Consider the following 24197-nt stretch of genomic DNA (forward strand, 5'->3'; position numbering starts at 1 on the left):
CAACCCCTTTGAGGGTCTAACGACCCTTTCACAGGGGTCGCCCGATTCATAACAGTAACAAAATTACAGTTATGAAGTAGCAACGAAAATAATTTTATGGTTGGGGTCACCACAACATGAGGAACTGTATTAAAGGGTCACGGCATTAGGAAGGTTGAGAACCACTGCCCTAGGTGAAGTGAAGGAGCAGAAAATAAATGGAGAGACTTTTTACTTCTTATTTTAAATACTTGGATTTTTGTTTCAAATACTTTCAACGAATAATTTAAAAAATCTCATTTTTTAATTGAGAAAAAAATGGCACACACTCATCAACTCCATAAGTAACTTCCTTCTTTAATTTTTGAATCTTTAACACTATTCTTTGATAAGTAGGTCTCTCTTTTCAGTCACAGCTTCCAAAGAGAAACTTCTCCTGCCCCATAAACTGGACCACACTGTTCAGGAAAGAGCCCAGTGGTGGCTTCTGACAACACTAGACAAGTCTTCCTTGATATAAAATTGAGATCATCAGTTCTTCTCCCTCCCAATCCCGGCAAAAGTGTGTGCTGAATGACAGACTGCTGCAAAAAGGCAGAGGAATGCCCTGAAGAAACAGTAGTGATAATAAGCACGTTACGTGGATAATGCACCATAGCTGGCCTGTGTTTGTTTCCAGGTTTTGGAGCGCGAAGAGTCTTTGATAAAATTACAGGCAGACTTTGTTTCCTATCAAGCCACCCACAGACATCCTCCTTGTTCTTCAGGAGACACTGAAGACGTGAAAAAGGTAACACAGTTTGCTTCGTTGTGCCTGCGGGAGTCAGGCAGAACTGGGGCGGATTTGGGAGTTTTCCGGCGTCCAGTTTGGGTGAGCGTGGCTGACCCTGTCTCATTAGATGCTAGCTACAGCCCGTGCTAAATCCTGACAGAAGGAGTCCTTGTGGCGCAGTGGTGACATGTCGGCTACTCACCAAAGTGTCAGACGTGTGAACCCATTCAGGACAGCCCCAGGGACAGATCTACTCAGAATCAACTCGATGGCAGTGGATTAGGATTTTGTTATTTTAAATCCTGAATCATGTGTCAGGCAGCATTAAAGATTAGAAATGAATGTTAGACGTGCACGCATGTGTCTCTGAAACCACTACCAACAGTCTACCTTAAAGAGGTAGAAATGCCTTTGAAGTCTTAGAAACTATAGGGGCAATTCTGCCTGCCCTATATTGTCACTGAGTCAGAACTGAGCTGATGGCTTTAGCTATACGTATGTGTGTACATATATAAAATATATAAGGATATACAAATATAAATTATTTTTTAAATATAATCATAAAAAAAAAAGAAACACCTATGGACGTGCTAGATTCAAAAGAACCATCGGCATTCTGGTTGCTGGCTGGAGTCGAAAGTAGCACATTTATGAACAAAGGTTTCATTACTCCCCCAGCCTTTTTTTCATTCAGAGGGAAGGTGGACTGATCTTGCACAATTCAGAATGGTCTCAATCCTTGGTTCTAATCCCGAATGAGCATTTTAGACGATGTAAACAAATGGCAGGATTTGACAAACCATTGATCCAAACGCTAAATCTAGGTCTGGTTCTAACCTAGGCCAAGTCCTAGTATAAGTAAGCTTTGCCCTGTAACTTGAGCTACCTGGCAAAGCCAACCACACAATCTCCTGCTGTGGACAGATGACAGTGTGCCTGCATGCTCTGACACATGACACTGAAATATGGTCAAAGGGGGTTTGACACAGGGACTGAGCAAGACATGCCAGTTCCCTAAGTGTTCTTCAATGGGGGAGAGGTGGGACTCTTCTCTTTCTAGGACGTCCTGGTCCCAGAAAGTCTGAATGAATGAGAGGCCCATGTTGGACTTTGTGGTTCCTCCTGGGACCTCTGTCAATATTTATTGTGAAGCACATCCCAACTTCCATAACACTTCCTTTTTAAAAGCTGCACAGACCTCTCCAAGAACAGAATGCACCTTCCTTATCTCCTTAGATAATTGCTCCCTGGAGCTTTAATGATAGAACCTGAATGTTCCATCAGAAATGAGATTATCTTGATCACAGTTCCCTCCAGCAGTCCTGTCCCCCGCCCCTACCCCCTTAAATTGGGGACAGCATAGCACGGGTCTTTGATTCCCTGCAGGACTCACATCTGGGTCTAAGGAATGACTCTGTATTTCCCCAGCCGTCACCTCCTGTGCTTGTGCTGTGTTTCAACGCTGACATTATGAAAACAACGTCATGCCTCCAGCAGCCCCTGGTGTGCAGGCAACTAACTGCCCCCCACCCCATGCAGATGTTTCTGCATTCTCCTGATTAAAGCCCATTCCCTTCTCCTTCCAGGTAGAAGCCAAAGTTCATGCCAAGGGACTACAAGCTCTGTGAACTGATTACTCACTTCCTCCCCTAGCTTACCTCTTTCCACGCCACCATGAAAGCAAAGGCCGAGAGATCTGTTTCCGCTGAGATGGCAGCCAAGAGAACCCTAGAGAACAGAGCAACTCTGTAGCCCAGGGGCTCACCCTGAGCCGGAAGCAACTCTATCGTAGCTAACAGCATTGTTCGGCATCCCCCCATTCTTCCCTTCCCCAGCCTGGCACCCACTAATGTATTTGCTGCCTCCACAGAAATGCCTGTGTTAGACAACACGCATTTGAAGACGTATTCTTACCCCCCTGTCCTCACCCTGCTCTGCGTTTCTTTCGTCTACCAGATACTGAAGTACCTGCAGGAGCAAAAAGACAGCCAGTGCCTGCAGGTGGCGGAGTACCAGAACCTAGTGAAGGACCTGAAGATGGAGCTGCACGTGGTGTCCGAACAGAAGAAGAACATCATGAAGGGTAAGGTGCAGGCTTGTGGGCTGCGTGAGGTTGGGGAGGGGGCGGGAGAGGAAAGGAAGTTCAGAGTTCTCCTCTGAGCTGGGCCAGGTTCAGAGGAGGGCGTCGCTCTGTTTCACCCCGCGACAGACATGATGAAGCTGGAGCTGGAACTGCACATGCTGCGGGAGGAGATGACTACCCAGCTAGAAAGAAAGGAGGAGGAGACCGCTGACCTGCAGCACCAGCTGCAGGAGATGGAATGGCAGTTCTGTGAGCTCCAAAAGTTTGCTTGTGAGAAAGACAAGGTGAGGCAAGGAGCAGTCGGATGGGAGCCCCAGAGAGAGGTGCGAGGCCTCGGGGCCGTGCCTGAGGGAGAGCCTGCTCTTCAGCCCCTGCACGTGCCCCCGGGGTGTGCCTTTTGGGCCCACGAATGATTCTGAGTCCTCCTCTGGAATTTCTTCCAGCACCTAATACGTCCCTAAGACTTGCCAGTGACTGTAACAGTGATGCTGACTCTTGACAATAGAGGTTCTTCCCCAGCCCTCCAAGATAGCAAGAAAGTTTGGGGCACATTGACTTCCATTGTCTCAATCTACTCTTTTTTATTATTATTATCGGGGAGGGAACAACTCTAAAGCAATGTAATCATGTCTCCGTTTTGCTAAGCAGTTCCATTTTTTAAATGACAAGTATCTTATGACTGTGCAAGTTGGGTAGTTTGAGAAGATCAACGGGGCTCTGTAGCTTTTATCTCTTTAACCTGTAGGAGGAATCTCTGGGTGATCCCAACAAATGGCGCGCTCAGCTGCTAACGACCCAGAGGTTTCTTAGACACAAGGCCTGGTGATCGACTGGCCCCAAACCGGCCGCCAAAAGCCTGGAGCCCATTTCCCCTCTGACATGACACACCTGGGCCCCGTGAGTCAGGGTGGACTCCACAGCAACTGGTTGTGTTAGCTGATGTGTCCATCCCAGCACAGACAAAGCTCCTGGGAAGGTTGAGAAATGGAACCAAAACAGAAAGGTGAAAGCAAGGCAAGCTTGCGTAGTCAGCGTCAGCACACCTGCAGCTCTGAACTTGGATCAGAGGCATCCAAAGAAGGTAGTTGCTAGCTGGTCCCTAAAACTGACAGCTTCAAGATACGAAGGCGATCCACCAGACAAAACAGGCCGTTGGAGCGCTGACAATAAACAGCAGAGTCAGGGTAAATAGCTGCAAATCATTCATGTAATCACTCAACAACCTTTATTTTTGAGCACCTATAATGTGCTACATACTGTTCGAGGTGCTAAGAATGTAACAGAACGTACAGCATTCCTACTCCCCTAGAGCTTACCTTCTAGTGGGCAGAGACAGACGATGAACAGGTCAACAAAACTAATGTAGACTACATTGTCAAATATCACAACTCACTGGAATGGAGTCGATTCTGACTCATAGCAACCCTACAGGATAGGGCAGGGGTGTCAAACTGACAGCCCGCGGCCCACATGCGGCCCCGAGGTAATTTTTTGTGGCCCACGATGCTCTGAAATAAAATGTAACGAGGGAATTGTGTGTATGGTATTGCCTCGATGTCCCCTAAGTGCTGTTTTTTCATAACAATTTTTTCTATTTTCATTTTATTTCAGAGCATCGTAGGCCACAAAAAATTACCTCGAGGGGTGCAGCCCCCGGGCTGCCAGTTTGACACTCCTGGGATAGGCTAGAACTGCCTGTGTGAGTTTCCGAGACTGTAACTCTTTACGGGAATAGAAAGCCCGGTCTTTCTCCCCAGAGCAGCTGGTAGTCCCGAACTGCTGACCTCGCGGTTAGCATGTAACCACTAAACCACCAGGGCTCCTACAAAGAAAAAGAACTCGCAGCAGGAGGTCGATTGGACAATGTGATGGCTCCTTTATAGAGCGTGATCAAGGAGAACTTTCCAGATTAGGTGACATCTGAGCCCATGGTTTTGAAAGAAGTAAGGGAAGCCCCAAGGCAAAGCTCTTGAGAAAAATATACTCCAGGCAGAGAGAATAGCAAGAGCAAGCCCTAAGTCTCTTTGGAGTGTTCCAGGAAGCCTAACTTGGGAGTGGAGTGGGGGGCAAGAGGTGAGTCAGATAGATGGCCAGGTACCTGATGATGACCAACAAGGGAGGTTGTCATCAAGCTCTGGGGTCTTCCTACATGAATTGGAAGCCCCCAAGGGTTTGGAGCAGAGAAGATCTGACTGGTACTTCTACAGGACCCCTCTGTTGAGGACTGCTTTGTTGAGGACAGCGTGGAAGGAAGCGGGTAGAGACGGGAAGTGCGGGTTGGAGGCTCCTGCAATGGCCAGAAAGAGAAACAAGGTGGCTTGGACAAGGTTGGCGTGAACTAGCTTCCCCATGCTGGCTGGCATCCATGCCCTTATCCGCGTGAACACTTGGTTCTTTCAGGCCCTCCAGGAGAAAACGACCATGCTGCAAAAGCTAGAAAGCGAGGCCGCCAAAACCCCTGAGAATCGACAACCAGTAATAGCAGAGCCCACATCTAATGGAGACAGTTGCGAGGCCCTGAGGACGCAGCTCCAGAATCTGAAGACGAGTCTTGAAGAGACCAAACAGCAGAAGAAGCTAGCTGGTGAGGCACCCATATGCCTTAACCCCTGGAGTTAAAGACGCCCCCTCTCTCTCGCTCACTAAATTGTCACTTCCTCTCTTTCCCCAACTCCACCTCCTGTGAAGCCCCACCACACAGCAGACACAGGGTTTGGGAAATGAACTGTGGGTACACACACACACACACACACACACACACACACACTGCGGGTAGGGTCCTTACCCCTCTGCTGAAACTGCTTTCCCTGAGCTCTCAGATAACTTCATGCCTTGGATGTGGGATTTCTTTTAGGGGTGATCAAAATGTTCTAGAATTCGATGGGGGTGATCATGGCTCAACTTTGTGATCATATTGAAAAACCACTACACTATCTACTTTAAAGGGGTACATTTCCTGGCACCTGAATTATATCCCAAATTTAAAATGAGAAGAGAAGCTGATGCCAAGGGCCTAAGTGGAGAGCAAATGTTTGGAGAATGATGAGGGCAACGAATGTACAAATGTGCTTTACACAATTGATGGATGGATGGATTGTGATAGGAGTTGTATGAGCCCCCAATAAAATGATTTTTTTTAACAAGAAAAGAAAAAATAATAATAATAAATAAAAATAAGTAAAGAATCTGACAAGAGAGCCAACAGCTGACTTCTTTTTCACCCTCCTTTAACTCGCTGTGGGCCACCTCGACGCTTGTTTCTTAGCTGTGGAGACCCAGCAGGTCCTCTGTTCCTCCACACACCTGATCCTTCTTGCCTCTCCCCCAGCCCCCACTCCCATCCTAACTTAGTTACCCCTCCCCTGAGGCCTTTTCTCCCCTCCCTCTACATTCCTTCACTTACAGCTACATTTCTCTGCAGATGATCCCCAGAACCTAGAGACTCCATCCTAATCTCACCCCTGTGATCGGTCTTTTTTTTAAGGAAATCACTCCATCTGGGCAACCCCGCTCATTCAACCTTTATAAACAGTGCCTACTATCTTTTTTCTTTTTTAATCATTTTACTGGGGCTCTTACAGCTCTTATCATCATCCAGCCAGCCAGGCATTGTGTCAAGCACATTTGTACATAGGTTGCCATCATCATTTTCAAAACATTTTCTTTCTACTTGAGCCCTTGGTGTCAGCTCATTTTGCCCCTCCCTCTCCCTCCCGCCCTTATGATCCCTTGGTAATTTAGAAAATATTTTCCTCTTCTATCTTTACCCATGTAAAAAAACAAACAAACTCCATTCTTTTTCCAGAGTGTGTACTATTTCACACTGTGATACCACCCTTCTTCTGGTATCCCAAGCTAGTAAATATGATAGAAGAAATAAAGAGGAAAATGATATTTAAAGTAAAGACTATATTAGAACATGCAGGATGCAGAAACATATAGAGTATGAAGGAGTACCAATAAGCAACATGTTTGGATGCTTTCCCCTGAGACCCAGGATGTAGACCAGATGGTCATTGCAATAAATCATTCTCCCTTCTGACTTATTCCAATTTTCTTAAACCACTCTTTCCTTGTGCTGGGTCCCTGTTCCAGAAGCCACGAAGTCAAGCCTCAGGGTTTTTTCAGACTTTCAAAGTCTTCCAAAGCTTCCTCTAATCTACCCACTTACTCTACTTCCCACAACTCTTCCTCACTTCCTTTTCCAATTAAATTGGTCCCGCCCCACTCTCCTAGCACAGACCGTTCCCACTCCCTTTATCCCATGTTCACTCTCACAATTCTCCCACCTGGAATTTCCTTCCTCCTATCACTAAGGCTCACATCAACTCCTGCACCTCCATGTCCACCTCCAGCTAGTCTGGTACATCTTGATCACTCTCCTTGGGTTCACAGTCGTGCAAATCAGACGCCGCAGCGTTCTCTGCACCAGATGGATCAGGAATGGCTCTCTCAGTAGACTCAACCCTCCGTGAGGCGGAGCTTCAAACTAAATGGAAAATAGAATGAAAGTATGGAATTTCCCCCACATTTCTGGAAGCCCCCTTGTACAATTGTCAGGACCGGTTACTGAAGACATAAGGAGAGAGAGACACGGGACATCTGGAGCTATTTCTAGCAGTTTGTTTAATTTGAGTCAAGGAGGAGCAGATGGCTGGGGAGGTAGTTGAAGAAAGAATCAATAGCACTCTGTAGGAAATGGGGAGGAATGAGGATCGGTTGGAAGGTGACCTCGAGCGAAAAGGGAAAGAACAGGCTTTGGGGGCAATCTTCCTTGAGAATCTGACCCCTGAGAGATTCGCATGTGCTCCTGTCTCTCATGACCACACCCCAGCTCATCTCTTGTCTCTGCAGCCGAACAAGCAGCCCAATATAAAGAACAGGCCTCACAGACAGAGGCTCAGCTGGAGGAAACCCAGATGAAACTTCAAAACTACATTTCCCAGGATAAGCAGAAGAACGAGACCATCCAAGAACTACAGAGAAGCCTTCAGAAGCAGAAGGAGGAGCTCTCGAGGACTAAAGAACAACTAGCGTCCCACAGGTACCAGGGGCGCCCACCTGGAGAGAGGCTGTCCCTTTGGAGCCAGCCAGAGGCACTTGTAGGCAAGTGCTCGGGAGTGGGGCAGCAAGGACTTCCCCCATGGTCAACCCCACGGTCTCCCAACACAGCCACTAATACCCATCCTCCTCTTGCTTCCGGTGTGTCACTTCGTTTTAGGAAACAAGTAGATGAGCTGACCTCCGAACTCTCTGAGACCAAGAGGATGCTTGACATTGCAAACAAGGAAAAGAATCGGCTTCAGAATACAGTGAGAGAGCTGGAAATGAACTTGAATGACACCCAAGAGCGTCTGAAACAGATTGAACACCAGGTATGAAGGGCATGTAGGCAACCAATCCAAACATGACCTCGGCCTAAGATTAAAGTAGACTGGGCTTTTTTTCAGGATGCTGTCACCACCAGTACCCCGCAAACTACGTGTCTATCACGTGGATAAGAATGCTAAGCACTCTGCTACCCCCCATTGTCACAGCCAATAATTGACATGTCCAAGGCTTAAGCATAAGGTTTTCAAAGGCTTCTTCCTCCAAAGAGAGGAGCTCAGTCCTTCTTCTTTGTCTGTTCTTCGTCTGGAAGCTCCGCTAAAATCTATTCACTTTGGGTGACCTTTTCGGCATTTGTAAAACCAGTGACATAGCTTCCAGCATCACAGCAACACCCAAGCACTACAGTACAACACACTGAAGGACATCAGGCTTGGCGCAGTGTAGGGGCATCGATAAGGAGGAAGGCCCTCCTGAGATGGATGGACCCAGCATCTGCATCAATAGGCTTAGGCCCGAAACAAGACCATGCGGCGTTTCACTCAGTTGGGTACAGGATCTCTATGGGTCAGAGCTGACTTGATGACACCTGACAACAACAACAACAACAAGGGTTAAGCTTAGACGTAGTCACAGGGTGATGTTATTCTTGCTGGGATTTGAAAACGATCCTTGTCAGTCAAGTTCATCTTTGATGGCTGACTTCTGCGTCTTGTTCCCTTCTAAGTCGTTTTAACTTTATTCAAAAGAGGATTTTCTGCAGAAAGCATTGGTGAGTACGTGGGTGAGAGGGCTGATGTCCATGGGACAGCGATCGAGAAATAAAGTAACCTGGCTCACATCCTTGGGACGGGTGATGAGGAAGGGTCCGTCCCTAATGGAGGATGGTTGCTGGGTAAAACAGAGTGAGAGTCCAACCAAGAAAGACGCTCAACGAGACGGACTGACACAGGGGCTGACACCGCGGGCTCAAACACAGGAACAATTGTCAGGATGGCACAGGACCGGGTAGTGTTTTGTTCTGTTGTGCCCAGGGTAGCCATGAGTCCGAGCTAACTCTACAGCACTTTACAACAACAATCTATAAGCATAGAATTGTCCTCCTATTTATTTCAGTCATTCCCTCTGTGCAACTATTTACATCCCGCACCCCAAATACCCCATAGTCAAAGACGCTCTCTCAGCCTCGTCCTCATTTCTCCAGATGAAAGAGCAAACCGCCATCAAGGACAATCTAGAAGACGAACTTGAAGAGCTCAAAAGGCTGCTGGAGGAGAAACGGGAACAACTGAAAAAGAGCAAAGAGCAGGAGAAAGCGCTAGAGCAAGAACTGGAGTCAATCCGGCAGGAAGGGAGGAAGAAAGAGAAGACGGTGAGACACACAAACCAGGGGCGATAACCCGGGTCGAACGTGAGCCCAGCCGGGCCTCAAAGGACGCAGAGGCTGTGGGGGTTCAGACCGATTGGAGAGGGAAGGGGGTTTGTGGGAAGATGAACAAGAGGAGTGAGGGGAGAGAAAGCCCCAAGTTCTCCGGGGTGGAGCGTAGACCCTGAGGGAGAGAAGGAGTGGAGCTTTCCTGGGAGCCTGGGCTTAACACCTCTTCTCTGGACTTGCTTTTTAATGGGAGCGCAGTATAAAGAGAATTTGAGAAAGCTGGAGGAGGACAATGAGAATCTCCGAGCAGACCTGCTGCGTTATTCTACACAACTCGATGCCACTGTTACCAAGTACAACAGCGCCCAGCAGACGATCCAGGAGCTGAACAAAGAGGTAAGTAGGCAGAATCCCCAGAGAGGGAGAACTGGAACCTGTGACCGGTGTCCCGAACCTGCATCGATTTCTCTGCACCACAGAAAATCCCACTCATCGCCCAGCCCCCCTCCAACAACACCACCACCCCCAGCCACCCTCTGCTCTTTAAAGTGAGGGTAAGCCAGTATAGCACCAGTTACTGAGCCCAAATTATGTTTCTTTCACGTGTTTTAAAGAAACCAAGAAAGTTTTCTTTAACAGCTAGTGGAGACCAAACTATCTGGACGGGGGCATCCACCCTGCCCATGCTGCCTCTTAAGACTAGTGCGCAGCCAGTCCGTAAAGACCATTTTAGAGGGAATGCTTCCAAAAAGAGTCCTAATTTTCTAGGGAAGACTTTCAAAACTACTCTCAAAAGCACCAAAAGAGGGGTTGAAGATGAGACTGGGTTTCTCATTACACTCTCGCTTCAGGATGGTGGAAAGGGTAACTAGTCTCTGTGTTGAAGCTCATGAAAATCATTTACTGAGTCCTTGACATGCCTACCATTGGCTTTACTCCGAACGAAACATACACGCCCTGACAATCCCAGTTTCCGATGGAAGTATGGCTGGTGCCCAGAGTCACTGACTTGTAAGTGATAGAGTGAATCGGCCTGGCACCCGGCTCGTCTTGCTGTACCACTTGTCCTCCTTCCCCTTCGCCATGAACACTAAGAACTTTGCGCAGTGGAATCCACGCCCTTTTTCTGGGCAAGAAACAATTACAGACATTCAGTAAATGATCTCTAGATGATAAAAAAGACCAGGCAGCTCGGATTCCTTTTTAATTTTTTTTTTAAGTAAAGGAGCCTAATAGCATGACTATAGGAAGGACTCTGGTAATGCAATAGTTAAGCACTTGATTGCTAACCAAGAGGTAGGCAGTTCCAACCCCCTCGCAGCTCTTGGGAGAAAAGGCACAGAGACCTGATCCTATAAAGATTTCCCTAGGAAACCCTAGAGGCAGTTCTGCTTTGTCACACGAGGTGGTTATGAGTCTACCTTGATAGGACCGCACACAACAGGAGCAAAAATGTCACCCACAGTGGAAGGCCAGTGTGGTGAGAGCACAGACCTATAGAACCTTCTGCCATCATGGAGAAGTTCTCGATCCAAGCACGTCAACACAGCAACAAGTCAATACAAGCACGTCAATACAGCAACAAGTAGCCACATGCAGCTACTGAGTGCCTGGAATATGGCTGATCATAACCTAGGAATGGAATGTAACATTAATTAATTTTAATTAATAGGAACTCATTTTCATTTTATTTAAAGTTAAATAGCCATATGTGGCTAATGGTTGCCGTTATTGGATAGCACCGGTCTAAGGAGCTGATGTTTGAGGAATCTTGTCCTCCAGCAATATGCTTCTCCTGTTAGTAGGATCCAGAATGGAGGTCTGAATTCCACAGAGCCTCTCAGGATCTGAGGGATACGATCTTGCTTAAGTATTTATTATGGGCCTAATGTCCCCTTCGTCAAAAGAAGGTTAGTCATGTAAAAGTGTAAACAAAATCATTGACTGCTTAAGTCCAGGGATGAGGTTTCCTCAAAGGGCTGGGGAAGACTATTGGTAAGTTGTTTGCATTTTAAACATGTAACTCTGATTAATGTATGGACATGTATCAGGAGGGAAGGAGTGGGAGGTGAAGTGAGAAGACCCACTGAGAGGTTCCTGTAGTCTCAGCTGGAGGAAAGTGAGCAGATATTTTAGCAGAATTGATCAGAGGAGCTGATGAAATGAATGTGGGAGAAAAAGAGGAATCAAAATTTCTTTGTGAAAGTCACCCATAAAACTCTCAAGGCCTAATGCCTTTAGCCAATGATGAGATAGATCGTTATTAGAACTTCCATTAGATGACTGATTCTGTAATATATATATAGACTCTGTCCTGTACTTGTGTGTGTGCATAGATCATAGGAGGGGGTACCTCCCCCAAAATGAAATTTTTTTCAAAGCTATGTATTTATTATTTTTTTAACAAACCAACCTTATCACCTTCAAATACTCTGCATTACACTTAATACATTTGTCAAATCTACGGTTGCATTCTTGGAAACATTTTTCAAACTCATCCGTTTGGATGGCTGACAGCACCTCCCTCATTTTGTTCTTCACCTCTTCCACATGATCAAATCACTGTCCTTTCGAGTGCCTCTTCATTTGCAGAAATGAAAAGAAGTCTCATGGAGTGAGGGCAGGTGAGTAAGGTGGGGCAAGAGAAAGGAATGCTGGTTTTGGCCGGAAACTGGTGCACTGAGATGGCTGCTTGAGCAGGTGCACTGTCGTGGTGGTAAAACAAGTCCCCCGTTTGCCACAATCAGGCCTTTTCTGTCATACACTGTTATGCAATCTTCTCAAAACCTCTAAATAGAAAGCTTGATTCACAGTCTGACCTGGTGGAACAAACTTCCAATGCATTATGAGTCGACATTTTTGTCCATTGGGGAAGTTGATGGACATCTAGAACAAGGTCTGTCATCAATTGACGTTTCACCCTTTTTGAAACGAGAAAACCACTCATACCCTTGAGTTTTTCCCATAGTGCTATCCTTGGAAGCTGTGTTCAACATCACAACGGTTTCTGTGGCATTGTTCCTGAGCAGGCAACAAAACTCACAGCCACACATTATTCTCTTAAATTGGCCATCCCAAACATCGAGGTTCTGCTTTTACGAAAAAATTCACTGTGACCAGAGAGAACCTTCCCAAGTGACACCACTGGGTGCACTAACTCAGAGGGAGTTGCTCAATGCTCTCCTAGTGGGGGGAAAAATGCATACTATGAAAGTTCTGCTCTGCCCAGCACAATTCGAGGGTTTGGGGGGTACCCCCTCATATTCCTTGCTAAGCTAAATGACAGTAAATTTAGAATAAAGCATCCATTTTAGCTTCTATTACGATTTTGTTTACTACCCTTCTTTTTAGTATCCCACCTCTACATTGATATTCCTCAGTTCAGCCACCGCTGATCAAGAATTTACACTGGAGTCAAGTTTTTCCAGTGACTCCCCAGTTGATTCCATGGGCTTTTTTCTTTCAGAATTCTCTAGAAAAGATGCACTCCTCATCTTAGAAGTTGACACTATTTCATCCTTAGGAATAATTTTGTCCTAAGGGCAGGGAAACAGTAGGGTCAGAAGCCCAACCGAGTATTTTACTTATTCCTAGGGTCAAGAACACTAAAATTTCTATCTTAAAAATAGTGAATTTCAAGCACTGAGAAGTCGCAGCAATAAACCCCACCAGGCTAGTTGGATGGTCGGGTGAGAAGGGAAGTAGCCTAGAATACCACAAAACAGAAGTTAGATATGTGATCGACTGTCTCCTTCTTGCGCCCAGACTCTTTTCTGTACTTCATATATAAAAAGATAACTAATTATTCAGCACACTCGTGATAATAACTCACAGTTAAATAATAACTTAGCCCCTTTTACATAATTTCATTTGATCGGTCCAAGGCCTCTATGAAGCAATTGAAATTATCCAAGTTGACAGATGAGGGACCCAAGGCTCAAAGGAATTAAGTAAATAACAGACCTAGGATCTCAGCCCAGACCCTCTGACTCCATAGCTTAATTCCCTTTTACCGAAATCATGAAGCCTTCTTCCTAAATAAAAGACCTAGAGTTAAGTTTGTAAACACACCGCGTTGAATTTTTAGCTAATGTATTCAAGTTCAAACTGGGCGTGGAATGCAAAGCTAGTGTTCTCAATTCATCCCTAAGGCCAAACTTTGCCCAATGCAGTGTTTCATACCAAAACCAAAAACCAAACTCACTGCCACCTTTTCAATGCTGGCACATAGCGACCCCCCCGGGGACTTCAGAGACCCCCACCTGTTTACGAGTGTGGAAAAGTCCCGGTGTTCTCCTATGGAGCTGCTGGTGGTTTCAAACTGCCGACCATGTGGCTCACAGTCCAACACAGAATGACTACACCACCAGAGCAGCTAAGAAAGCAGTTCACACAGTCTCAAAAAAAAAAGTTGTTTGGCATTTACTGAGCACTTATTATAGTCCAATCTGTGAATGATAGGTGATAGACGCTCAGCAATGAGCCCAAGATGTCTTTCATGATGCATCAAGCCCCGTGCATTATATCAGGAACTAAGTGAAACATGAAACACGTAAATGAATGTTGTACCGCATCTCCTAACCTAGAATAGGATCCCAGGTCTTTATGAAAAAGGTATGCACAGTGCAGCGTTCCTTGTATCAGGGGGCATGCTAACTTGAAGCAGGGGGGGGGGGGGAACATGGGATAACATCAGTTCTTTTTGACAAAAAACAATAACAGGGAGATGGTGGGTGGGGGGAGTTAAAACAGACTCTTCTGCAGGTGAGCACAAACACAGCAGAGCCCAGGTCTAGTCTGTCTCCTATGGCCATAGTTGGGGGCCTGACATTGATGTTTCCCTCTCTAAAGATAGCCCAGCAAAAAGAGCTCATCACGGACTTAAAAGCCAAGCTGGACAAGGCTATCCAGAAGGAGAAGGAGGCTATCCAGAACATGGTCAGTAAGGATGCCTACGAGGAGTTAGCCCGGAGGGCAACCACCTGCCAAGAGGACCTGACTCGTGCCCTGGAGAAGGTGGGGCCATACCTGCTCCCCTTTGAGCTGCTCTGCAGAGAAGTGACAGGGCACAGGAAACGGAGTCCCCTCAACTGGTTGTCCCTGGGGCAATCTCAAATCCACCAGCTCTTGCATGGCCTGGGGGTTTCAGCCCAGTGGGGGCATGCTTCCTCTTCTGAGCCTTTGGGATGGGAGGGAGAAGAGAGAGATGTTAGAGAGTCTAACAAGATAGAAGTGAGTTCTGCCTGTGGGTAACCCAGGGCACACTAGGGCTGCAAAGAGTCAAAGTGGACATGTACGTGTGTGCGGGTGTGCGGGTGTGTTAGAGGCACAACAGTACAGCAGAGGAAGCATATAGAATAGGCCACTGTCAATTTTACCCCTTTCTGGGACACGGTGCTAGGGGCCTGTCTACGCCACCTGAGTAGAGAGCAGGGGAGGGCCTGGAACCTTCTTCACTGTGGACACGGCAGAGAAGGCCCAGTGGGCCTCCTCCCCTTTGTCTTTACCTGAAGCTCAATCACACGGCCGCAGAGACAAAGGATCTGCACCGAAGCCTGATGCAGACCCAGGAGAGGAAAACTCAGCTGGAGGAAGAAATCACTGCTTACGAGGAGAGGATGAGGAAGCTCAATCTGGAATTAAAAAAGCTCCAGGGCTTCCATCAGCAGAGCGAGCTGGAGGTGAGGGCCCTTCCCAGCCAGTCCACAAGGTTGCCGCCTGCTCCACCCTGTGCTTTGAGCGAAGGTGAAGATCACGGGGTAGGGGTGCCCTCTGCTGGTCACTGAAAATAAAATGCCCACCAAGCCCTGGTGGCAGAGTGGTTCTGCACTGGGCTGCTAAAACCGCAAGGTCAGCAGTTTGAAACCACTAGCTGCTCTGCGGGCGATAGATGAGACCTTCTACTCCCGTAAAGAGATTCGGTCTTGGTAACCCACAGGGGAAATTCTACCCTGTCCTGTAGGGTCACTATGAGCCAGAATTGACTTGATGGCAGTGAGGGAAAAGTCTCCCAAGGAGCCCTAGCGGTGCGGTGGGGTGCTCGTGAAAAGGCCGCTGATTCACACCCATCAGCTGCTCTTTGGGAGAAAGATGAAAGCTTTACAGCCTTGGAAACCCTAGGGAGCAGTGCCCCTCTGCCCTGGAGAGTCATGATGGGTGGAAATCAACTCAGTGGGCATGGTGATGACTTTCAAGATTCACCCAGCATCGGACAAGTGGGGGAGGTGGGGGACCTTCTGGCCTCGTTGTTGGATCCTCTGGGGCCGAGGGGGGCCTGGTGGGATCTCCCTCTTCACTCTGCACCTGAGCAGGTGCATGTCTTCGACAAAAAACTGGAGGAAATGACCAGCCAGGTGCTGCAGTGGCAGAGGCAGCACAAGAGCGACCTCAAGATGCTGGCCGCCAAAGAGGAGCAGCTCATGGGCTTCCAGGTAGAAATGGCTGCTCTGAAAAAGAAGTTCCTAGATGATGAGAAGGTATGGACTCCGGAGCGCCGCCCGCCTGCTGGCTTCCTCCAGCCCTTCCCTGCACACTCGCCACCGGGATGCCCGGCAGGCCTGGGTTGGGTGGAGGTACCTGGAAGGGGGGAAAGGACACCCCAAACCCACTGTGCTCAGCCAGGGTCTGAATGCTCCAGACCATGGCAACAGTCTTGACCCAAGGGACTTCCTGTGGCTTTGCCGGCAGAGAGAAGACGTCCCTCAGAGCAAATGTCCCCGCCCAGAGAAGAAGCTGGTGCCGCCTCTCTGCCAGGTACACACACCCTCCTCCCCTGACTGAAGACCATCCACCGCCAGCCCCCTCCTCAGCCGCTGAGAATCTCCCTAGCAGGAGAATCTGCTAAGAGGCTACCCAGGCAGTGAGGTTCACGGCCAGAGGCCTCGGGACAGCGTGGGGTGGGCCACAAGCCCTAGTGCAAATGAGAAGGTATCCCTTGCTCCAGATGTTTCCTTTCCACCGGTTAGAATACTCAGCACACTGCATTCTTAGAACTAGTGGCTTCAAGGCCTTTGGCCTGAAAAAGCATCATTATAAATGCACAAATCTCCTGCCCCGTAGTCTCAATGCTGCCCTCTCAGAAACAATGGTCTTAATGCAGGGCGCCACCAGCAGAGTTCTAGTGGAGGGGTGGGGTGGGGGCTGGCAAGTCCAGCTCTGACCTAGTGGATGAACATAGAGCTGATACCTCACCTCGTCTGAGGAGAGAAGATTGACTCGGCACAGGGAGCGGATGGCTCTGTGCCCCGCCTCCACTGGCTCTCTTTCTGCTCCCACGGCAGCCCTGCTGCATACCCCAAGCGGAAGTCCTTCGGTCCACCCAGCGCTCTGTGCCCAAAGAAAACTGTCGGCTCCACCGAGAGAATGACCAGATCATGGCCAACATGGAGCAGTGGGCCAAAGAGCAGAAGTAAGTAAAGCCCTGCCTATACTCAGGCCCAGCCAGAGCACCCCATAGGAGGGGGCTTCCCAAAGCTCCTGGAAACTTCCATTCATTTCATTCCGTTTTTCCATGACCCTTCTGAAGCCCCCTGGTATGTGCCAGCAAAGTGTCTCGTCCACACATGCACCCTGCCCTCCAGGGAAACTGATCTAGTCTCAACCCACACCCAGGGTTTGGAAGATCGAGGGGGCTTGCTCAATTAGTTGGGGGCCGCAGTCAGGCTGCTAACCACAGATCAGCAGTCTGAACCCACTAGCCCCTGGAAAGATTGATAGCCTCTGAAACCAGGAGTCAGAGATCAACATGAGAGCGAAGAAGGCTCTAGCCCTAGCGGATGTTCAACGGGCCTGAGCTTTGACGGGGTCCTAGGGGGCTAAGAAACTGACTTTTTTTCCATTGATTTTCTTACAGGATCGCCAATGAGAAACTAGGAAGCAAGCTCCGAGAGCAAGTCAAATACATCGCCAAACTGACCGGTGAAAAAGAGTAAGCTGCCCCACCTTTCCCCCAGGCTGCTTCTTGAAACCCCAGAAAAAGGATCAGCAAGGAGCCAGGGGCTTATGTTGAACCTGTTTGAGGTTCAACAAGGGCAGGCCTGGCAGTTCGGAAAGACCACCCCGTCTTGATTCGGCATGAAGCACTGGGCTCCGGGCCTGAGTTCACCAACAATATAGAGGGGGTTAATAATCTAAGTGCCCCTGACCACTCTCACCTGTGTGACTCAGGTGTGTGCAGAAAGGCAGGCTAAATGAGTGAGGGTCGGGTTAAGCTCTTCTATATAACCAAGAGGGCCCCTTAGGAAGGCGAGTAGAACTCTGCCACTTTGTGGCACAGCCTGAGGCGAGCAGTCCAAGTTGAGGGAGGTCCTCTGCTCCATGTGGTCATACAGGGATTTAGATTCCTTCTACCTGATCCGCTCCCAAACCCTGTGGTCTTGCTTCAATTGCATCATCAAAGCTGGGTCAGCCGGGAGTAAAGTATGATGTAGATAAGAGGTGGACATCAGAGAACAGAGGTCAAGGCCTAAATTAAAAACTGAGATTTTTTTTTCTGGATAAAAGGAGAAATAATCGTTTACCACGTTCAATAATATTCAAGGGATTTCTAGGCCAGGAGACAGAGGAGATTTCAGAGGTAGTAGAGTAACAAGCTCTAGGAGGCCTGGTGGCACAGTGGTTATGTGTTGGGCTGCTACCTGCAAGGTCCACAGTTCAAAACCACCAGCCACTCAGAGGGAGAAAGAGGGGGCTTTCTGCTCCTGTAAAGAGTTAGTCTAGTAAAACCCCAGGGACAGTTCTACACTGTCTTTTAGGGTTGCCCTAAGTCGGAACGGACTCACTGGCAGTGAGTTATAGTAGTAAGCTCTAGGGAAGTACTTCCCAACGTGCTGTCCGAGCACACTTGGGAAATGGCACATTTGTGTGGCACACAGGGAGGGTCTGGGATGGCGTTGCTCATGACAAAGTTGATCAACTCGAGGACATCCGTGTATCAGTACCCTCATAACTCATCGCTGACACCTGAGTTGCAAAGCTCTGCTTGAGTTCTTTACCTTAAAAGGGGTCATTAAGTTGGGGTGGAGGACTCGATCTTCATAGAAGTAAGGTCAAGGGGGGACACTCTATGGCATGTCGAAGGCCCCGAGGATACTGATGCGAGGAGCACCTCGAGAGAGTGGCTGAGAGTCAGGGAATGAGAATAACACTGACACTGTACCTCTAGGCCCACTGCCACGTGGAGGGGCCTTCATGTGTGATGCCACAGGGCAAGAGACATCTTCAGAGCAAGCCAGGTTTGCTGAGAGCAAGACATAGAACATACGTCTAGAGAAGAGGTTGAGGAGTGTGTTAGTCTGGGTAGACTGGAAAAAAAAATTCATAGACGCTCATGTGTGTATAAGGAAGAGGTTTGTATACAAGAGGAATTGAACATTGAGACAGCATCCCAACCCAGTCCAGTCCAAGTCCTTAAGTCTGATATTAGCCCACATGTCCAATGTCAATCTATAAAGTCCTCTTCAGACTCACGAAGCACATGCAGGATGGTCACAGGCCAGTGGGTAGAAAGTCTTTGGATCCAGTGTCATTGGAAACATCTCAGCACTGGCAGGGGTCTCTCTGTGGCTTCTCCGGCTTCCAAGGCCTGGTTGCGTCCATGTGGCTTGTCTTCTGCAATGTCTCTCAGGGAGTAGTAGAAAGAGACAGATGTCTTCCACCTCCAAGGAGGAAGTTCCAGATTTCCCAGGAGAAAGCCATGCCCGCCCAGAAGTCTCATTGGCTATCTCCAGAATGACAGCCCAGACTCCACCCCTAGTCTTCATCCTTAAATTGACACCAGAGTCGGTGACTGCCACAAGGAGGACATCTTTGTTTGACTTACCCTAGAAAAGACCATGAATTTTGTCACTGTGACAGGAGCACTTTCTGAGTTAGATTAAAAGAAAATATTTGGGGGCGGTTGGGGGGGCCACAATGCCTTTGTTCTTGGTCCAGGTGACATGTCAATGTGGAAGGTACCAGAGAAGTCCTGGCTTTTCCTCATAGTATGCCAAGGTCCAGAAAAGTCATTTCTCGCACAACTCACATCTGAGTGTGCTTGAGCCTTTTTCAAAGGAAACCGTCTTCTAATAACTCTGGTGCAACGAACACGTTTGCCGTGTGTGACGCCCTGTTCCAAGGGCTCTATATGTATTTGACGACTAAATCCTCATCAGGCCTCATGAGTTTGATCAAGTTCTCATTTCCACTCACGGAGGCGAGAGAGAAATCAAAAGCTAACTATGCATGGGCTCACAGCCAGGAAGTTAAAGAGCCAGAACTCCCAGCTGAGAAGTCTGGCTCCAGAGCCCGGGACCATCCTCTGTGCTCTACACTCTGATCTGGAGCGGGAATAACTCTCAGTATGAATAAATCGTGCCATAGGGAACGTGCTACATTATCGTCCCCTCTCGTACACCACAGCCCCGATGTCCTCAATCCATAAAATGAGGATAAGTAATTTCTCCCAAGTTCCCTACAGTGCTAAGACCTCCTGTGCTCCCAACCCTTCAGCAGGGAAGTTGGCTGCATGTTGGCTTTGGCATCAGAACTGGGTAAGCCGTGCTTGGTGACCGCCTTGTGGCTTTGCTAGCCCTATTTATATCATTTATGTCAATGGATGCTTATATTAACCCCAGCAGGCAGGTCAGGCTTGATTGTCCCGCCTCTAATTGATAAGCGGCATTCAAAGGGAATGGGTTTAGGAGTCCTCATTCTGAATCTACCCCAACCCCGGGCCTGGGCTTCTGCCCCTGCACATCACAGGCCTCCATTTATAGAAGACTGCCATGGCAAAGGCCCACCACTCCGTGACCTCCAAGAACAGAAGGGGAGTGCCTCACAGCTCTGGAGGCTAGCCGTCCAAAGTGAAGACGTCAACAGCGACATGTTCTATCCGGGGGCTTAGATTCTTTCTTGTCTTTCTCAGCTTCTGGTGGTCCTAGGCGTTCTTTGGCACGCAGATACATCTTCACGTGGCTGTCTTCTGTCTGTCTGTCCGTCTGTCTGTGTCTTTTCTCTTTTTATCAGGACACTACTTAGACGGCATCAGCTTCCACCCTACTGCATGCAGTAGGACGTCCTGTTATCTGACACTAGCTTCAACTACCCTATTTAGAGTTTCAACCTATATCTTTGGGGGTAACACGATTCAAGGCATCATAGGTCCCCAGCTCTGAAAAGAATTGGGCACCCGCCATCCTCTTTCCGGTGACATCTTTCTGTTTGTCGAGCCGGGCACCAATGAGTGAAAGCAGACCACCCACCCGCCTGCCCTTCCCTCTGTCCACAGTCACCTCCACAACGTCATGGTGCATCTGCAGCAGGAGAACAAGAAGCTGAAGAATGAAATAGAGGAGAAGAAACTGAATGTGGGGCAGCCGAAACTGTACACCAAACCCCTCAACTTCCTGAGCAGAATGGAGCCAAGGGAGCGGAAAGTGTGCGGGGCGATGGGCTGGAGGGGGATGCCCCAGGACTTGAGCCAAAAAGTGGACAACAAGTTAGTGGGGATGCCCCACTACTCAGGTAGGTTCTCCACTTGTCTTTTCCTGCTGTTACAGTGTCCCGTGTGTCCCATCTGTCCCCAAATCATAGCCTATACTTAATTTTTCTTAATGGACTGGAAAGACAAATAGGCAGAAGCAGAAAGCAGGTCTGACGTGACACTGAGTCCTGTGCTGACCAACTCTGACTTCAGAGATGACGGCTTCCTCGCATGTAGAGTGTGAAAGTAGACTTTGCGTGGAGAGAAGGGAGCAGGCAGATTAAACAGCTTCCTTTGATGTTTGGGAACATGTTGGCCCCCTACAGGTGGGTTACAGCCCACCTTTCCTGCCATCTGCAATTTCCAGGTCACCCAGAGGGAAGTTGGCTCCCCACCCACCACCACACCCCAAGAGGCCATGAGGCCAGTCCCTGAGGAATCACCAGGAACTGCCTTGCCACGCCAAACGGTCCTTTTCTCCCTGTTCCCTCAGGTTCCTCGTTTTCCTAGAAGCGCAGCTTTGCTCTGAGCATCATTCCCAGGAATGTTTTCCGGAGGACAAGGGAGTTCCCATCTCTCTCTTAACCTGGCCCAGCTCTTACTGGAACTTGTCAGGGCCCCAGCGTACCTTGCAAGATGCGAACACTTTGTTGAGATTTGCCCACTTCCCGCCATGTAGTACGCCTCGGAACCATGCTACCGTCTCCAGGCCAACCTCTCAAATAAAGATTGAGCACAGCAGTCTCAGTGAGCTCCCGGCGCCTTGCAGACATCCCTGTCCCCTCCAGCCCTCGGCAACGGCTCCCTCTTTCCTCTGGCTTCTCCACTGGCCCTTCTACCGACAGAGGGCACCTGTCACAGAAGCTGCTCTGCTTTTGTCTGTAAACCAACGGGAGATCATTAACTCCTTTCCTTTCTCTTTCCATCTCGGTCTGAAATCCTTTAAACAACAAACACCTCAGGAAGGAAAGTAATCCTGAGACCGAGGAAGAGGAGGAAGAGATGCCCTCCCCACACAGGAGCTGGAGAGCAGCAGCCTGCTCTCTCCCTGGCCACCAAGCTCCCGGGCCGGTCAAATTCTACTCCCACAAACTCCAAGGGCAGTGACATTTTTATTGTAGGAGGGTTTTGTCACACTGAGTACATGCCTAGAATTTCTATTTGGCGTCTGTAGGAACTTGAGAGAAATCGCTTCTGTGGGAAAGAGAGCAAAGGGGCAAGTTTGCATTTCTGAGGGGCGGGAGGGGTGGGAAAACCAGCCCTGGTGGTCAATAGTTCCTAATTACTATTGCCCCTGCTCCCCAGCAAGTTAAACAGCACAAAGAAACGTCACTGCCCACAGTGACTTGTTCCCTCTGGCGGGGGGCTTCTGGGGGTGGGTGCCACCTGAGGGAGGGGACAGTGTCTCTCGAGTTCTGTTGTGAAGCGTGGTGCCCACTGACGCACTTTTGACCATCTTCCTGCTCCCAGTTGGTTTAGAATAAGGACAGATTTTTCCCCCAGAGGAAACAAGGACTGAAGAGTCAGTCTCGTGAAACGGTTTCCTCGTTCGAGTTGGTGGCCCGTTTAGAGCAAACAGGCCTTGGGACAGAATTCGAAGAAGGGACTCTTTCATGTAGTTCATGAAATGCTGGTCCACTGGCAAAACCTGGAGACCGAGAGGGGCTCATTTGTCGAGTCATCTTGCGAGGGATGGCCCCGGAGCCAAGCAGGGAGTGATGGGATGGGGCAGCAAAAGGGTAACGAAGCCACAAATACACCCCTTTGTCACCCGGGCTCTGGCCGCAAGAGACAGATGGGCCAGGAGGCTGAGTGCTGCCTGCCTGTCGTGCTTTAAGAACGATCCAAAGAGAGTTCCCAGAGTAGTGTTTCCATTCAAAAGAGATGGCACAGTCGGGTAAGTGTGGGGCTGCCAACTGTAAGGCTGATGATTCGCACCCACCAGCCACTCCACGGAAGAAAGCGTCATGAAGACTACAGGCCTGGAACCCAAGGGAGCAGTTCGACTGTGTCCTGCAGGGCCCCTGCTGAGTGCGGACTGACCCAACCACAGTGAGTTTGGATCTCGGCGAGATGGGACTTAGCCGAATGTGTCAACCACCCACCCGGTGGGAGAGTGCCGCTCAGGTGCCAACAGAACCCTTTTCAGGGCTTATCTTCGCCTACAAACCCAGAGTGGAATTCTTCAGCCCTGAGCTGAAGGAATCCAGAGCAAACCTCAGATGCCCCAGCCCACCTCACCAAAGTCCACTGTCCCTCACTCGCGGGAGGGAGTCACACCTGGAACCATCCCTCTGCCACAGGTGAGGGCCTTCACTACGCAGCCTAAGCAGAGGGGGGGTAGCTGTCTGCCACGGCCAGGGCGCCTCCAGCAAGCTCTGGGTCATACAACCTCAGACCCTGCTGAGGCTTCGTGCCGGAAATGCCCTGTTCCCAGAAGCCAGACACTGAAGGGCACAGGCTACTGGGTGAGGAGCAAGCCCCCACCCCACTGGCCCCACACAAGGTCATCCCCTAGAAAGTCCACCCAATTCCTCTTCTTCCTCACAGCAGCAAGTCTGGAAATGTCACACCAGACTTGCTGGTCCATTCAGGGGGCCCAGGGCCAGAGAGAAACCACAGAACTGCTGTCACAGAGATGCTTCTGCGCCTCGAGAAAAGCAACGGTCTACCTGAGAAAAGGAGGGTGTGATTCCGAGAGTTCGCTCTAGAAGGAATGGAAGGATGAGCTGAATGGAGAGGGCCTGTCGTTGAGGAAAACCCTGGAAACGCAGGTCCCTGCGGCATGGTACACAGAAGCCTCAATATGCACGGAGCTGCCGGCAGGGCGGCCGGGCTGGGCTGGGCTGGCTCACCCTGTAGCACCTGTGTCGAGAGCATCCCTCACCAGGTGCTCCCGGCTCTTCAATCAGAAAGCTGGATGGGGCCCGTCGCCACCACCTCTCTGAGCTAGTTTTTCTGACCTACTGGACTCAAAGGTGAGCTTGTGAACAAGGTCACAGCTTGTTAGTAAGAAAGTTAACTTCTTCCGGTTGTTGCATCCCAAGCAGCTCGCAGAGCCAGCCACCTCCTCTCTGCCAAGCAAGCAGGCACGTTCTCCTGGCCCTGCCACCTGGCGCCAGTTAGGCTTCCCTGCCAGGCGGAGGGAGGCCCTGTTCCAGAGCCCTGGGAAGTCTGCTTTTTCACCACAGCAGGT

At 49.2% G+C, this 24197-nt stretch overlaps 1 protein-coding gene across 1 annotated transcript in view; it reads left to right on the top strand.

Moving 5' to 3' along the window:
• Window positions 1-21693, top strand: part of PMFBP1 (polyamine modulated factor 1 binding protein 1) — a 33489-nt gene extending 11796 nt beyond the window's left edge. Inside the window, exons 4-18 of the mRNA XM_045293837.1 lie at window positions 659-769; window positions 2708-2834; window positions 2961-3118; window positions 5235-5418; window positions 7689-7878; window positions 8056-8209; window positions 9367-9534; window positions 9796-9933; window positions 14389-14553; window positions 15051-15218; window positions 15849-16013; window positions 16818-16945; window positions 17390-17464; window positions 20807-21042; window positions 21495-21693. Coding sequence (XP_045149772.1) covers window positions 659-769; window positions 2708-2834; window positions 2961-3118; window positions 5235-5418; window positions 7689-7878; window positions 8056-8209; window positions 9367-9534; window positions 9796-9933; window positions 14389-14553; window positions 15051-15218; window positions 15849-16013; window positions 16818-16945; window positions 17390-17464; window positions 20807-21042; window positions 21495-21511 — 2184 coding nt within the window. The 3' untranslated portion in view covers window positions 21512-21693. The remainder of the gene's footprint in view (window positions 1-658; window positions 770-2707; window positions 2835-2960; window positions 3119-5234; window positions 5419-7688; window positions 7879-8055; window positions 8210-9366; window positions 9535-9795; window positions 9934-14388; window positions 14554-15050; window positions 15219-15848; window positions 16014-16817; window positions 16946-17389; window positions 17465-20806; window positions 21043-21494) is intronic.
• Window positions 21694-24197: the final 2504 nt, after the last annotated feature.

The sequence above is a fragment of the Echinops telfairi genome, unplaced genomic scaffold (assembly GCF_000313985.2).
Source record: "Echinops telfairi isolate 266 unplaced genomic scaffold, ASM31398v2 ScPeMD7_2291;HRSCAF=2852, whole genome shotgun sequence".
Classification (NCBI taxonomy): Eukaryota; Metazoa; Chordata; class Mammalia; order Afrosoricida; family Tenrecidae; genus Echinops; species Echinops telfairi.